We start from the raw sequence: 15690 nt of genomic DNA on the forward strand, positions 1-15690 counted from the left end.
GACTAGAGTACGCGTCTGCCGTCTTCCACTAAAGCACTGACAAGAACAAGACTGTACTCCCATCTATTCGTGCTTGATGTCCCTCCTAAATCTCACTTGTCCTGAGAGTTGCAAAGCAAACATCTTAGCTGCATTGGAACAGTTAAATCTAAATGGAGCCACAGAATCCCTTTTTTCCTCTCGGACTTCGCTGGATCAAACACCAAGTCTGGAGTTTGTTCTTTTTTACAGTCCCTTGCAGCAGCATTGATGAATCTACATATCCTCGAGCTTTCTGCTTCGGAAGTAAGAGTGGACGAGTACTTACTCCTTGTTTGGTTTTTCTTACAATTCAGAAGACGATATAGTCATACATTCGACTCCATAAAGAAGCCTGTTCATAAACATACTCAATCTCCTTTGCAGAAAGCTTGGAAAAGTGGATCACGAGACTGTTCCTTTTTATCTTGTCGAAGCCCCCTCATCAGCTCAACTCAGTTCGTCTCATCCAGCCAACCATCCCATGACGTAGCCAACACACCTCCCGTTTTGTTGCTTCGCGAGTAAGTTAATTTCGCTGCCCCGCCCCATCCGCTGTTCTTTCCGAACCAGCAAGACACCTCATCGATCGATCTCACCCGTCCAAGGAAATCATGAACGGTAGAGATTGACTCGACACTGAACAAATTTTGATCATGGGATCCTCGCGAGTATGCCGAAGCTGCAGGGATCCCTACCTTGGATCCTACTCGCCCGCCCTGCGGAGGACACGTGGAGACCCCTCCGCCAGCTTTAAATTGCGCTCCCCGCCCACCTCGATTCTTCCCTTTTCGGCCTCCTCTCGCCCTCGTCTCGCCCTCGTCTCTTCCTGCGAACGCCACCATGTCGGCCCACGAACCCGCCATCGGCTCCCCCCTCACTGCCCTCGACGGGCTCGAGCCTGTGTACGCCCCGCCGGTCCGGACCGCTGCGTCGTCGGCCGAGGAGGAGCGTCGCCGCCGCCGCATGATCTCGAACCGGGAGTCCGCCCGGCGGTCCCGCCTGCGGAAGCAGCGCCAACTCGAGGGTCTCCGCCTCGAGGCCAACCGGCTCGGATCGCAGAACCGGGGACTCGCGGACCGCCTCGGGGCGCTGAGCTACTACGCCGCGCTCTTCCGCCGCGAGAACGCGCGGCTCCGGGACGAGTCCGCAGCGCTCCGACAGAGACTAGGCGACATCCGCCGGGCGGCGTTGTGGTGGCGTCTCGTGCGGATGCCTCAGATGCCCTCTGCCGACTCTGCTGACGTCGGTGGGAGATACGTGGCGGGAAACGATCCCATATTGGCGTCGCTCATGGTGTAGAAGCTTTTCTATATCGGTGAAACGGGAATCGCTGGAGGAATCGGTTAAGAAACGCCACGAAGGACTTCGACCTGCTATGACAAACTCGGAATGGTGGCGGGAAATATTTTAACTATTTATTGTTCTTTTCTATCTTGTTTTCCTTTTTTATGTGCATAAAGAAGGTAGTTAATAATAATAATAACAACTAATTATTAGGTTAATTGTATTTTTTATAAGCATAAAGAAGGTGATTGACTTTAATAACTAAATAATTAGGTAAATTAGGAAAATAATGGCTTATATTCCTTCTGTTCTACTCCAACATTAAAAAGATCCTAATGCACAAAATTTTTTCTGCCTTTTAACTTCCACAAATGGAAGAAATTTATTGGTTCATTACTAATTGTATGCCTCACAAACTCATCAACTAATTAGAAAGAAAACCATAAATAATCTTTTATTTATGTCATGCGTATGTATATATATATATACACATATATATACGTATACATATACATAGATATACACACATATACATATACATAGATATACATAGATATACATATATATATATATATATATATATATATATCAATCCTACCAAAATAGTTCATCGAGCACATCGGTTATGTCACTACAAACCAAAGCAGAGCACTGTAGACCGGACAAGGATGTCTTTGACAGCATCACGCCAAAGGAGGGAACGGAGGACCGCGTTGTTCACGTCGTGTGGTTCCTCGAGGAAGCCAGCGATTAGAGTACAAAGATAAGAAGCTATTGTGTCAGCTGCAAGAGAAGCGTAGGAGAAGGGTTCGTGCTCATCAACAAATCCATGCTGATTAGGGTGGATATTTTGATGGCAGCAGCCGAAACGCCATGTCTTGTGCACTGCTCCATCCTTCCATGGCTGCCTCCTCCTCCACCAATCGACAAAAGCTGTGGGGTTCTCTGGATGCTGTGCATCCAGGAAAATAAAAAGGGAAGCCCTGAGGTGAATCTGAGCAGACATGAGAGGCATTAATGGCGTCCAGGCACTACAGTCTGGCGTGCCAAAGGCATGTTAAAGAACCATGTTTCATTGTGTTCTTTTGCTGCTTAAGCATACTTGCATGACCAGAGTCTGGCCCCTTATACTTTCTCCCTCTCCGCCCCCTCCCCCCACACACTCTCTGGAAAGGATTGGAATGATTGGCCTTTCGATGTGGTAAACCGATCCACTTTACAGCAAGAAGATGAGTGCAATGAGTCCTCACATCATGAGAGAGTATAGCCTGGGATTTGAATCAAGAAAATTCCTAGCTGACTATGGATTCTCGTCACTAGAAAAGCATATTTAGTTCTGGTATCTTCCCTTGACTCTCTTCGCTTATACCACTTCCAGACGCAAGCCTCATCTTCTTCCCTTTCACTTGGTGATGGCCTATCTTTCTAGAGCATCACCTGGCCGTGGAAGGCGGCTTTCCGAGCTGCTGGAGGAGCAGCAGGAGCCTTTCCTGATGGATGTTTACCTTGTGGAGAAGGGGTACTCGGAGAGGCTCTTTACATCCCAGGCCACAAGCCTGTGTTGGCCTATTACTGCATGCAAGAGGCTGAAGAGCCTCCAAGGCCATGGCTTCAGGAGGAGAAGATCATGCCGGCCGTCCAAATGCATGCTCACCAAGCTTCTCAATGGAAAAGCTATCCGGAAAGCCTTGAGCTGGAACAAGAAGAAGAAGATTAAGAAGGCCTTCCGTTTGTCTGATACAGGGAGCAAGGAGAAGGCCATGTCCGGAGGGAGAGCCGTAGGAGATCTGGACGGAGCACTTCGACGGAGATGCATGCAGGTGGATGACTCAAAGCAGCTGAGCTCGGTGTCGGTTCTGGAGCTGCACTCCCAAGGAGGTTCCCAAGTCCACACTAGCGGTAAGATCTTTAGTTCTGTTTCATGTCGTAGATGCTTCTTCTCATCATCTTACAGAGATACATGAGCTCATGATGTTGGCTTTTCTTTCGCCATGTCTTCACAGATAAAGAAGAGGATGCATCGACATCGAATCTCGATTCTCCAAGGAAAGACTTGGACATCTTCAGAGAGCTGCTTGAGCTAGCTTACACTTCTGCCTGGGACCAACTCACCAAATCAAAGAAGCAGCTCGATCAGCACTGCGAGCAGGATGATGAAAGGGTTGTGGATTCTCATGAATGCTTCGCCCGTGAGACTGCTGAAAGCGAAGTCCACGAGACGGACAATTCATGGCAGACGCAGAAAGAAGTTGTTAGCAGCTTAACCCAGTTGACATGCTCAGACATTTCCAACGCCAGGAGGGAATGGTATGAGTTCCAGCCTCAGGTGAGAGAGATCGGAACTCAGGTAGAACAAGCCATCTTTGAAGACAACATAGAAGATGTGATCTTAGAGATGATGTGCCTTCACTACCGAACATTGGAAGAAGTAAATTACAAGTATAGTAGTTTCAAAAAGGCTTTACTCTCTGCTTTTGACATGAGTGCCTCCCAACAAAGCTGACATTAGCAGCAGATAAAAATAGGACCACAGCATCCTCTTGAAGCTTTAAATAATTGGGTAGCAACTCAGATGCCCATTAGTATCTCTCTCTGCCCACCATTGAAGTCTCAACCACCATAGGCAGATTGGCTTGTTGTTTCAAATGCCATTTGGATAGGTACACACCCACTAATATGCTGAAAAAGATCAAAAAGCCATGGGCAAATGTATGCTTGAGTTTATGTTAGTGATTGGGTAAAATGCATCATGTCACAGTCTGTTGCTTTCGAAATCATGTGCAACATTGATTACACAAATAAATCTAGGGAGATGATGTTTGGACAATTCAGCAGACAAATAAATTCAGAAATGGAAATGTTTGGTTTGTTTTGCTCAATGAATTGTCATGAGATAGTGAAACCTCTCTGCATTGCATTTAATTGTGATGTTTCAATTTTGTTCTCCTAGTCCTGGGACTGATCATTATGGGTCATTTATAGAGAAATTACTCTTCTCAGATTCCCTAGCTATTTCTTTAAAGTAAGCCAGGATTCTCTCTCAAAAAGCTGAGATGAGGATTACAGGTTTGGCATGTTTGAGGACTTGGATTTTGTATGGATGTTTTGTTATAGTGATTGATCATTTGTCTCCACTGAAGAACACAATCAGCCACTGGATTGGTCATCCAATTCATGAATGGATGATCATGCTTTGTATTCTAAAGATCAACTGCTTTGGAGACAAAGCAAAGATTAGGGTGTTAATGGACAAGCAGCATCTGAACATCACAGTTCTAGCAACCATGGGAGGCTTTGAGAGAGCAATGAAATGGATTAGGGGCTTTGTCAACATCATGAACATGGCAAGCATGTTCTTGGTAGGAAAATAATGCCTCAAACCTTAGAATGAATGGCTTCTAGAGGGCACAAGCTTCCATCAATTTGTGTTGGCTTTGTTAAGAAAAGATCAAGTTTGAGATCTTAAGGTAGGCCAGAACTTTATTTTAGTGAATGATCAGAGCAAAAGGCTGGTGTGGACAAGCATGGAGTTGGTGCATAAGTACAAAGTTTGTCATTTCTTTGCACTGTGTTACCTGAACAAGTGCATATATGACCAATCATTTTAAAGATTCATGACCCTTAGTTCTCTCAAACAGTCTTAGTACTCCATATTTTTGCCAAGTAAGAAAACACAGGATGTTTACAAGTGCAATCAGCATATAAATGCACAGCCCAAGAACAGAGGAACATGAGATTCATTGGCATTTGCAGATATAATTCTACTTCAATTGCATACACTCCTAATGTCGCAAGAAAAAGTTACTCTCAAGGCTTTGACTGCAAGTGTACAGGGATTCTTCTTCTGTACCAATACAAAGGTGTTTCCATTATGAACTCAGAGTTGGATGGCATACCAATTCAGAGGCAAAAACATGAATCATATCCCTGGCACATGTTCTTGAGCATTTTGACTCCATTTAATCATATCAATTTGAATCATATGAAAGGATTTAGTGTCCAATCCATCATCAGCCTAATCCAACAGGGATCAGCCCAACACTAAGTTTAGATGATGAGGCTTAAAACAATCACAAGCTAATCCTGGTGAAAAGGATTCGTCCCAGATCAGAGTAATGCTAAAGCCACTGAAACTTCTACAAGATCAAATGTCCCATTAAAGTGGAAAAAGGAAAAAGAAAAAGAAAACTTTGTAACTCCATATGGAAGCAATTTGTATAGCAATAGTGAGACATTGTATTGAGAACCATCTCCAAGCATTTCAATCTCTCTCGTCCTTGTTTGTTCTAAATTGTGCTGATTGCAATTAGGCAAGAAGCCTCTGCTCCCAATTTACCAAAGTATTTGTGGTGTTGGTCGATTGAAATATTAGACCGAGAAGCAAATTTTTCTCATCTTTGCAACCTCCAAAGGTAGTCTCTAAATGTAATGAGTTCTAATATCAATCCCGATGAGTGAATGAATCAGTCATTTCATCGGATTGGATCGTGGTTAATGTGAATATAGTGAGAAACTCTGTTGCTTTGGGGACATGGTAGTGTCATCTACAACAACACCAGCTGCTCCACGGTCATGTGGCTACCTCTTCACTGGTTTCTGCTGTGGATGAACAATCTATAACAGGGTTGGGAGGTTTAGGTTGGCACGGTATGCACTTTAGGGCACAATCTCCAGCGTCACGAGATTGCGACGGACTGTTCTTCCATGCGCTTTATGGTACTGCTGCAGTTCGAACTACTTCTCCACAGAGATTGCTAGGGCAGCATCAAGAGAAGATTCAGGGTAGCCAGGAGATGCTGCTATTGGTCTGTCGGGATGCAGAAACATGTCTTACCAGTTTGGTAGGAGATCTAAATGCCTGCCTGCAGTAAAGAGTGAGGAAGTGAATTGCTATATTGGAACAGCATCACAGATGTTAATGCCAAAGTGAGACTTTCTCTTGGCAAGCAAACCAAGCCCGCTTGCGCTTTCAATGGAAAATAGACATGAGACATGCACAGACGACGAGACGAGGTTCTCACCATCACTCGAGAAGTTTGAAGACGATGACAGGAAGAGGTCCGGCCATGGAAGACTCCCAGGAGACTGCTCGCATCGCTGTATCACCCAACAGTATTGTCAAGTGCGAATTCACAAGCTCTTCATGGTTAGCAGAAGAAGAAGAGGAGGAGGATGCAATGTGTCATCGTGTCTGTGAGCTTGCATACTTTGCGCGGTGTACTGCAGGCATGCATGAAATGGTCTGAGTGACTGGGATACCTCAGTTTGACCACTTCAAAGTATAAGATGATTGCACATGATGTATATAACCCAGAGAAGTTACATCGTTCTGTCACCCGTGCTATCAGCCTAACGTTCAGTGGTGAGAACAGGCCGACATGTGAGCCATGGAGTCCCACCTTGGAACCTATGCGTTGCCGACCTCCTCCTGTGTAGCCCTCGGAGTCGTGTCTGCTGCTCCTTCCATGTCAGGCCAAAAGTGGACGGCGCTGCCCTCGTGAATGAAACCGCGTCTTTCCAGACCAGACAACCGCGACGACCCTCCCTTTTCTCTCCGTGTCCAACAAGCTGAAGCTCACAAGAACTCTACGCTTCCTCAAGTACAGATCCAGGTCACACTTGCCGGCTCCCAAGCTCTCAGTCCAACCAGTCTAATCCGCCGCGTGGGGATCAGTCGCGGGGTTCCATCTCGGAGCCCACGGCTTCCGGTATGGGCCTCCTGACCGCCGCTGCTGCTTGCTACAGATGCTGCTTAATTTGACTGCAGTTCGGCTACGGAAGAAGGAAGAAGAAGACGGAGACCGGAGAAAGGTTTCTTGAGGGAGAGGCAAGGGAGTGACAACAATGGGAGGGTGCAGCGGCATGTTAGTTGTCACCCTTGGGGTACACCCGTCATGGGTCGCCAAGCCATGGAGTCCCTGCCCCTGCAAGCTTCTTCTCTGCAAATCCATGTGCACCCACATCAATCCCTGCAACCCAGATGCTAGCACGGTGTGGTGCCGAGGGCGAGGAGCAACCACATGCCAATGGTCCAGTCTGATCTGGTTTAACTTGCTACTGTCGATGCTGTGGGTGCGTGCTACATGCCATGCACGGATGTCCTAAAAGTTGCGGGGCAGTCTCTCGCTGGCTCGGTCAATGTTTCCACTCGATACAAGGTAGTTAAGAGGTCGTCCTGACACAACGGTAAACCGTCAGTTTAAGGCGGTTTGCTACGTTATAATGGTCAAAGAGACGCCTACGACAATAGATGATCTGTAAAGTAGAAGAACGATTGCTGAGCGTTGATGGCGATTGATATTTTGATGATGGAGCAAAAAATGAATCTAAATATCAGTATCTTCTCTACATTCATGTCGATGTAAATGAACGAACGACATGAAGGGTAAAAGCATGGCCATGTACACCATGTGAAGAGACGAGAAAGTTGAGGCGCATCATGATTGGAGCGTAGTAGCTTCGGGTGGCACAGCCTGAAACCCGAGAGCTGCTCAACAAAACATGCGGCGATTCCTCTCTGTACTCGGAATTGACGCCCAGCGCTTGATGCTGATACCAAAAAAGATTTGTGGGAGATTGGTAGAACCCACAAAATCTATAAGTTGCTCACTGACACAGGTTCATCGTTTAGGTGCTGTTTACCTTCTTTTAGATCGAGCCATAAGGTCGATTTGTTTCGTGATGAACTTGGCAAGAATTGTTCACTGCAAACGCGGCTTCTCTCTTTCTTTCTTTTATTAGGTTGAAGCGAAGAATTTGATTTTAAATGTGGTCAAGAATTAAATGGCAGCACGTAAGGTGGCAGTCTAGTGGGTAAGGTAATAGGGAAAAGTCATCAGTCTGTGACTGTTCTCTGTGGTCTCCTCCATCATGACGAGGTTCTCTATAAATCCACAGCATATCCAACCTCCCCAGCATATCTCTCGACGACAAACGCTCTCTCCGATCTTGTCGCTCCGCAACAGCGATCGATCTCTCACACTCTTCTTTGAGAAGCCGTAAGAATGCCTCAGATGCTTCTCTCTAGGAAGGCTGCGTGCAACACCCATGGACAGGACTCCTCTTACTTCCTGGGGTGGCAGGAGTACGAGAAGAACCCGTATGATCCACGGACAAACCCCACCGGCATCATTCAGATGGGTCTTGCAGAGAACCAGGTTGGTACACCGTGGACGACACCTCCTCCTGCTTCGTCTTCTTCTTCTCTCCCACTGTACCCACCTGCTAATGCTATTGTTCTGTGCAGCTCTCTTTCGATCTCATCGAGTCGTGGCTGGAGCGCCACCCCGACGCCGCGGGGCTCAGGCGAGACGGCGCTCTCGTCTTCCGGGAGCTGGCTCTTTTCCAGGACTATCATGGCCTGCCTGCTTTCAAGAAAGTAAGTTGTACTCGGCTTAAGCTACTCTTACATCGCTTTCTCTTTCGCATGTCAATGCTGACTTTGCTACGCGAACATGTGCAGGCTCTGGCAGATTTCATGGGAGAGTTAAGAGGAGACAAGGTCAAGTTCGAACCGCACAAGCTCGTCCTCACCGCAGGCTCCACTTCTGCTAACGAGACTCTGATGTTCTGCTTGGCGGAGCCTGGTGAAGCGTTTCTTCTCCCCACTCCATACTATCCAGGGTATATTTCCGTCACCATCACACACTGTTCGTCCACCTTGTCTACGTAAATTCAGTGCCTGGGTGACGTCGTTAACATTACTGCACGTAAATCTTTGACAGGTTTGACAGGGATCTTAAATGGCGAACCGGCGCGGAGATCGTTCCCATCCACTGTTCGAGCTCCAATGGCTTCCGGGTCACCAAGGCCGCCCTCGAAAAAGCCTATCAAGGAGCGCGAAAGCGTCATCTGAGGGTGAAAGGAGTTCTGGTCACCAATCCTTCCAATCCATTGGGCACGACGATGACTCGGTGCGAGCTCGACACCCTCATCGAATTCGTCGTCGCCAAGGACATCCATCTTATCAGCGACGAGATCTACTCCGGGACCAGCTTCGACGCGCCCGGGTTCGTCAGCGTCATGGAGGCCATCGAGGGCAGACAACACGTCTCGCATCGTATTCACGTCGTGTACAGCCTCTCCAAGGATCTCGGCCTCCCTGGCTTCCGGGTGGGTGCAATCTACTCCAACAACGAGGCAGTAGTGGCCGCCGCTACCAAGATGTCGAGCTTTGGACTCGTCTCCTCCCAGACTCAGTACCTCCTCTCGGTTCTGCTCTCCGACAAGGAGTTCACCAGAAACTACATTGCGGAGAACCAGAAGAGGATCAAGGAGCGGCACGACCGGCTCGTCCAAGGGCTCCGGAGAAGCGGCATCAGCTGCCTGCAGAGCAACGCAGGTCTGTTCTGCTGGGTGGACATGAGGCACCTGCTGAACTCCAACACGTTCGAAGGAGAGATGGAGCTGTGGAAGAAGATCGTGTACCAAGTGGGGCTCAACATCTCGCCGGGCTCCTCCTGCCACTCCGACGAGCCCGGGTGGTTCCGCGTCTGCTTCGCCAACATGTCGGCGGCCACGCTCGACCTCTCGATGCAACGGCTGCAGGATTTCGTGGCCTCCCGCGGAGGCCCCAATGACGGCGCCTCCGGGCCCCGGCGGCAAAGGAAGAAGCCAAGCTTGGGCAAGTGGATCCTTACTCTGTCGTCCTCAGATCGCATCTCAGACAGAGGATGTTAGCTAGCTAGTGTGAATTATACCCCCACAAATCTCCCTGTTTTTTATGGGTGTTTGTTCTTCTTATGAGAAGACAGTACATTATCTTGTATTTTTTCTCTTGGGGCTCGAATTATGTCTCGAAGTGCCCAACTTTTCATGTAGAGGAGGAGTTGTGTTGACTCCCCGACGTTGAAGTTGTTTGTTTTCCTTCATCTTCGACTTGAAAGAGTGTAGCTCAAGTCTTTGTCCAAAGTCAAACTCCATCGAACCAACTGCATTAACTATCGTCCGTCATATGAGAATTATGCTCTGCCATGCCGTGAGTCATAATAATATAAGAAGACTTCGTATAATACTCTCGATAAAGTAATTTAATGCTACTCATCAATTGCTACCTAATAAGCGCGACCAACACCTAATAATTCATTTACAGAAAAGAAGAAGAAGAAGAAGAAGAAGAAGAAGAGTGGCCTTCAAAAACCAATTTGGGTAATCTAAAATTGGATTTAAGAAACACAGAGATTACAGATATTTGGGAGAACTAAAGGAACAAGAAAAAATGCAGAGGAAGAAGGCTGCTAAGCATCAGTATAAATGATATGTCTTGATCGATTTCACATTGCTAGCTACAGAGTTCATCATGATTTGAGAACGAACAAAAGTACTCAATAAACATGGAACCTAACAGCTAGGAGGGGTCCATCATATGATTGGAACTCATTGCAGCTCATAATGGAGATTGCAAATGGCTGTGCTTCGTATCTCTATGATCTGATCATGATGAGATATACCAGCAGAAAGCTCGCGGTGTATATTTAAAGCCCCAACCTTTCAATCAAAAAGTGCAACTTGAGCTACTAATTAACTGTCACAGATTGCAGAAGAAAGGTGGGCAACGGGGCGGGCGGCGGCTGACGGTGGCTGAGCTTTCTTTTTCCCTTAGTTTTTCCCGACCGACCTCTTCAAGTCCTGGTACAAGTTTATTGACGATCCACAGCATGCATGTGAAGCAGAAGCTCATGATATCAATGATTGCTTGAGCCTAAAGCTTCCGAGATCTTTCAAGCATGATCCCCTCTCTTTCTCACCAGTCATACATGTATATAATAATGCATAAAGTTCAGGGTTGGAGAAGTTGATTAGTCCTTAGTTTATTGAGCTTATGATAGTAGCGGCATTGTTTAATACGATGCTGCAGTTGTGTGTAGGTGGAACTCTCGCTGCCTCCCTCATGGAATGATTCAGCCACTTCCACTTTGGTGTGTTCTTGTTCTCCAGTTGTCGAGCTGTGGCCACATTGTAGGATTTGCTATATCCACTTTTGGCAGGTGGGATGATTTAACTCTTCATTTATGCTTTGAACAGATGAGAACGATCAGCTGTTGATTGACTGGTGAAACTTAAAAGTGAAGTCACTTTATGTTAGTCTTTCATCTTCTTTCAATTCAGTTTGGTATCTCTGCGTTCATTCCTTTTGAGGCCTCCTCTATGTGAATATTAGGCTAAGGAAGATAAAGTTCTCTTAGTACTTCAAGAAGATAGTAAAAAGCCATTACTCTCTCTCTCTCTCTCTCTCTCTCTCTCTCTCTCTGTGAGAAAGCAATTGAGGACTCTCCCTCATCTGTGAGGAAAACCGGTGTCGTCAAGGTGTTTGATCTTGTGCAGAGTGAAGATGAAATGTCCAAATTCATTTATTTTGTTGTTCATCGAGTAATGCTGGTCCAGAGTGGATCTACAGTCTCTGATCTCACAACCAATATTGATCTTCTTGTGTCCATGAAGAAGATAGCTGCTTCTGCACTTGATCGTCTCTCCACGGAATTCTACATGCTGCGTTCCTCAAATGGCTGCATGACGGTGTTCCGATGTTTCAGGCATCAAGTGTTTGTTGTTTTGCCCCTAGCCTTCGTAAGCCATGCACATCATGTCACTGTGTCTCATCTTTGGCCCTTCCATTGCAACAAGAGCAGTTTCTCTTTAGCTGCTGCTCTTCTTTTGCGGATGGAGGTAAAACATTTCATGATCTCCAACATAATTCACGCGAGAAAATGTGGGCAGCAGACATGAACATATCATCCTCTGTGGAGCTAAGATTTATGTCCCAAAACAGAGCTACAGAAATCCGAACTTTGAAATCAGTGGCCCAGCTTGTCAGATGACGATGCTGATTCCACTCCCAGCCATCAATGCTGGGGATGCAGGATAGCTCGATGGGTCGAAATGCATGCCACAACACCTGCTTGTTTCTGCACTCTCTCGAGTCAATTGCAGCCACCGCTGCCATCTCATTGACACCGTCATGTGGAGGAGCGGGATGGGCCATCCTCCATGTGAGTCGCTCACAGTGGTGTCGTACTCCGCCACATGGTAGCTGACATAAGATCACCTGCTGTGGTTCGTCGTCGGCATGGGCAGGCCCGCGAAGGAGCCTCTCCCGGAGGACTTTGTTCCGCGGCGAGACAGCGCGGGCCACCGGCATGGTGCACCTGAAGTAGCGACCACCGACCACATCCGCCGCAAGTGCTGCATCCGGTCTGCAGCATTAATGGCGCCAAATGGAACGGCGACCGCAGAACGTGACATGGCGAGGTCCCAAGTCGTGATGATTCCTTGATCGACTATAACTCGGAAGCCGGCCCTCGCCATCGCCGGTCAAACGGTATCAACGTGCAGGCCGTGCACGCTGGTTGATGGATACAGGGCAGACACAGCAGAATGCAAGACCGCAGAGAGGAGTAATTGCGGGCTCTGCTCGCTTCGACGTCGGTATGGGCATGGACTCATGCATGTGCCAAAGACAGGCCCATGAACAGAGCTGAACTCAGAAGCACCATTGCCAATCCAGCAATCATCACTTTATTCATCAGTATCACTGTTGAAATTGACTTGTTGGTTGATGTCTTCTTATCTGAATTCTATTTCTGCCATGACACTGAAATGAACAAGCTTTGTGCACTTCCTCTGGGGCACAATCCCACCTTGTTAAAGAACAGCATGAATTGAAATGTCAGATGCAAAGTTCTATCCTGGTCTCAGGTTGAAGATACGAAGGAATTAAGTATGCTTTGCAATATATTAATGGTCAGTCTGCAGTGTCCTACATGAGAATATACTGCTTGCTAGGCATTTGTTTACTTGGATTTCTAATCATCATTACCAACCACATCTGAGAGTAATTTTTTGGATTCCAATGATCTAGGAGTGCATCCTGGACCACTAGACTTAGATTTGAATGCTAGATGTCTTTTGCTCAAATGCATTGAATCTTGCACCATCGTGTGCAGGAGACTGGCCAAGCACACTCCCAAAGAATAAAGCAATATCAACAAGTCAGCTCGGAAGAATCACTCCATTCTCTTTATCAAGTCCATCACTTTCTCTCCTTTGTGCCCTCACTTTATGCTTTCCAAATCATCCTCATCGTCTCCAATCAAAATCTGTCCTGTGATTGATGGATGACTCCTTCCACACAGCTTTTTCAACCACCTTGCAAGACTTTATTGGGCAGCTCCTGTGAAGAAAGAGAACCAGTATTCAGTATCCTCGGAGTACACAGTTGTTTAATGGTCTTCATTCCACTGCCTTCTCTCTCTCTCTCTCTGCCCTCAGAGAGGCATGTGAAAGCTTTTGCCTGCATGGCAGGAGGCGATAGGGTCAGAGGGCAGCAGATGCCACCAAATCAAATCTTATTCTTTTGAGGCAGGCTGAGAACATTCCAATCAAGGGGTGTGTGTGATGTGACTGTGATCAATGATTAGTGCAGCCATTACATGCAGTAATTTTGTTTTGACTTCTTCTGCCTCTGAGATGAGACTTGTCTTCTTTCAGGAAAGCAGACTTTCTGTGATGTCAGACGCAGCCACCCATTGCATGGAAATCTGTGGACATTTGTTGGCAACATTGCAGACAAAGAGGAGTTGGCAATCATGATGCCTATCATTTGAAGAAGAAGAAGAAGAAGAAGCCACTAGGACTCGAATCTTCTCACCAATCAATCAAGAGACATGAAATGGTTTTCATGCATGCCTGTTTTATCAGAGTCACACCATGTCAGCTTGAATTCAAACCTACCAGTGTAGATTGGCTGGTAGGCATGTGTTTCTTTCTACTTTGTTTGATTCCAAGCTCATACCACAATGCATGGCTTCAGCTAATAAGGTGCATTTCACATTGTCAAGTAGGGATGCCAATTGATCTTCATATAATCCACTTGTCTAATTGGATCCAATGACTTCCTATTAGGTCTGATTTTAAATTTTATGTAGATTCAATCTATTCTCACTGTTATTTTATTGCCTATAATTATTAAGCCTCTCGAGTCAAATGAGACCTCCTTATATCAATTTAAATTTAAAAAGTTGTAATTTAAGTTATTTAGAAACTTAAGATGTAGTGAAAAATTTGCATGAAATTTGATATATATATATATATATATATATATATATATATATATATATATATATATATATATATATATATATATATATATATATATATATATTAGTTTTCTTTCTACGTTAACATTAGTCTTGATGGTTGTCTCGCGATCCTAATCGAAGAGATAAGCGATTTAACCAATCAACTTATTATAACTTTGACTCGCATTATATATAGATGTCAGTGATAATTATTATGCATGCTTGATTGTCATGTCAAGATTCAAAAAAATATTAATAAATATTATAATTGAACATATTCATTATTAATATTAAATTATTTAGGTGACTAAGATTATATCAGAATAATGAACTTCTAGATGCCATCTAAATTTGAAAAATAACATAAATAAACTAATTTAGAAAATAAAGGTATTGAGCATTAAGCTTAAATTGTTAGAATGACTAATATCTTATTTCACTCTAAAGCATAATTCTTCTTTTTTTCTTTTTTATTAGACCAAAATACTTGATCCACTCTCATCATACAAAAAAATGTTTGACCCAACCACATAGAATAAAAATATATATCCATTATAGCCATACACATCATCTAACACACTCAATCAAATCACTCAAATTGAAAGAAAAAGATCAATCGATACATTTGAAGTGCTCTAATTGGATAAGTATTTCTTTATGTGCGATACATTCACCTAAGACATATGTATTGAAATATTTGATGTATGCTAATAAGGCAAAATCTTCTAATACATCCATCCAAGACATAAGTATCAAAGCGTCTAATATATCACGATTCGACAAAACATCATCTTAGATGATGTATTATATCAAAATATGAGCATCAAAACATCTAATACATCATAACCAAACAAAGTATATCTATGAACAAGATTCTTCCGCTTAGAATATATATACATTAAGACACCCGATGTATCACAACTAAATAAAATATCTTTTCGCATCTATTTGGGATATAAAGTATTAAGAGTGTGATACATTCATAATCAGAAAAAAAAATAATATTTTATGCATGATGCATACGCTCAAGACATAAGTATCAAAATGTTCTATAAGTCGTAATCGAATAAAATATTTCTCCATACATGATACATCTATTTAGGACATAAACATCAAAGAACATAATATATCATAATCTTAAAAAACATCTCCTTATGTAATACATCGGCTTAAGACATAAGAATCAAATTAACCGAATAACATATACATGATATCTTTATTTATATTTTTTTTTCATAATAATACTTCCTAGATGCCTTTATTTGTTAATCTTGGATATCTCACTCCACTCTAAGATCGATTGATTTTT

The 15690-nt window shown here is 44.7% G+C and overlaps 3 protein-coding genes across 4 annotated transcripts; all 3 read left to right on the top strand.

Annotated features, from left to right (window-relative positions):
* Nucleotides 1-820: 820 nt before the first annotated feature.
* Nucleotides 821-1534, top strand: LOC135674928 (basic leucine zipper 8-like). Its single transcript, XM_065185192.1, has one exon. The coding sequence runs from the start codon at nucleotides 862-864 to the stop codon at nucleotides 1318-1320; it is 459 nt and encodes a 152-aa protein (XP_065041264.1). The 5' UTR covers nucleotides 821-861; the 3' UTR covers nucleotides 1321-1534.
* A 568-nt stretch (nucleotides 1535-2102) lies between these two features.
* LOC135673376 (uncharacterized) lies at nucleotides 2103-4062 on the top strand. 2 transcript variants are annotated; one of them, XM_065182293.1, is made up of 3 exons: nucleotides 2103-2644; nucleotides 2735-3204; nucleotides 3309-4062. In XM_065182293.1, exons 2-3 carry the CDS (start codon nucleotides 2799-2801, stop codon nucleotides 3806-3808), a joined length of 906 nt encoding a protein of 301 aa, XP_065038365.1. In that variant the 5' UTR covers nucleotides 2103-2644; nucleotides 2735-2798; the 3' UTR covers nucleotides 3809-4062. The 2 variants fall into 2 exon arrangements, with proteins under 2 accessions (XP_065038365.1, XP_065038364.1); XM_065182292.1 differs by having other exon boundaries at nucleotides 2103-3204.
* A 4180-nt stretch (nucleotides 4063-8242) lies between these two features.
* LOC135674929 (1-aminocyclopropane-1-carboxylate synthase 3-like) lies at nucleotides 8243-10120 on the top strand. Its single transcript, XM_065185194.1, has 4 exons — nucleotides 8243-8462; nucleotides 8552-8683; nucleotides 8768-8928; nucleotides 9030-10120. The coding sequence occupies exons 1-4, from the start codon at nucleotides 8310-8312 to the stop codon at nucleotides 9982-9984; spliced, it is 1401 nt and encodes a 466-aa protein (XP_065041266.1). The 5' UTR covers nucleotides 8243-8309; the 3' UTR covers nucleotides 9985-10120.
* Nucleotides 10121-15690: the final 5570 nt, after the last annotated feature.

Source organism: Musa acuminata, chromosome BXJ1-5, assembly GCF_036884655.1.
Source record: "Musa acuminata AAA Group cultivar baxijiao chromosome BXJ1-5, Cavendish_Baxijiao_AAA, whole genome shotgun sequence".
Classification (NCBI taxonomy): domain Eukaryota; kingdom Viridiplantae; phylum Streptophyta; class Magnoliopsida; order Zingiberales; family Musaceae; genus Musa; species Musa acuminata.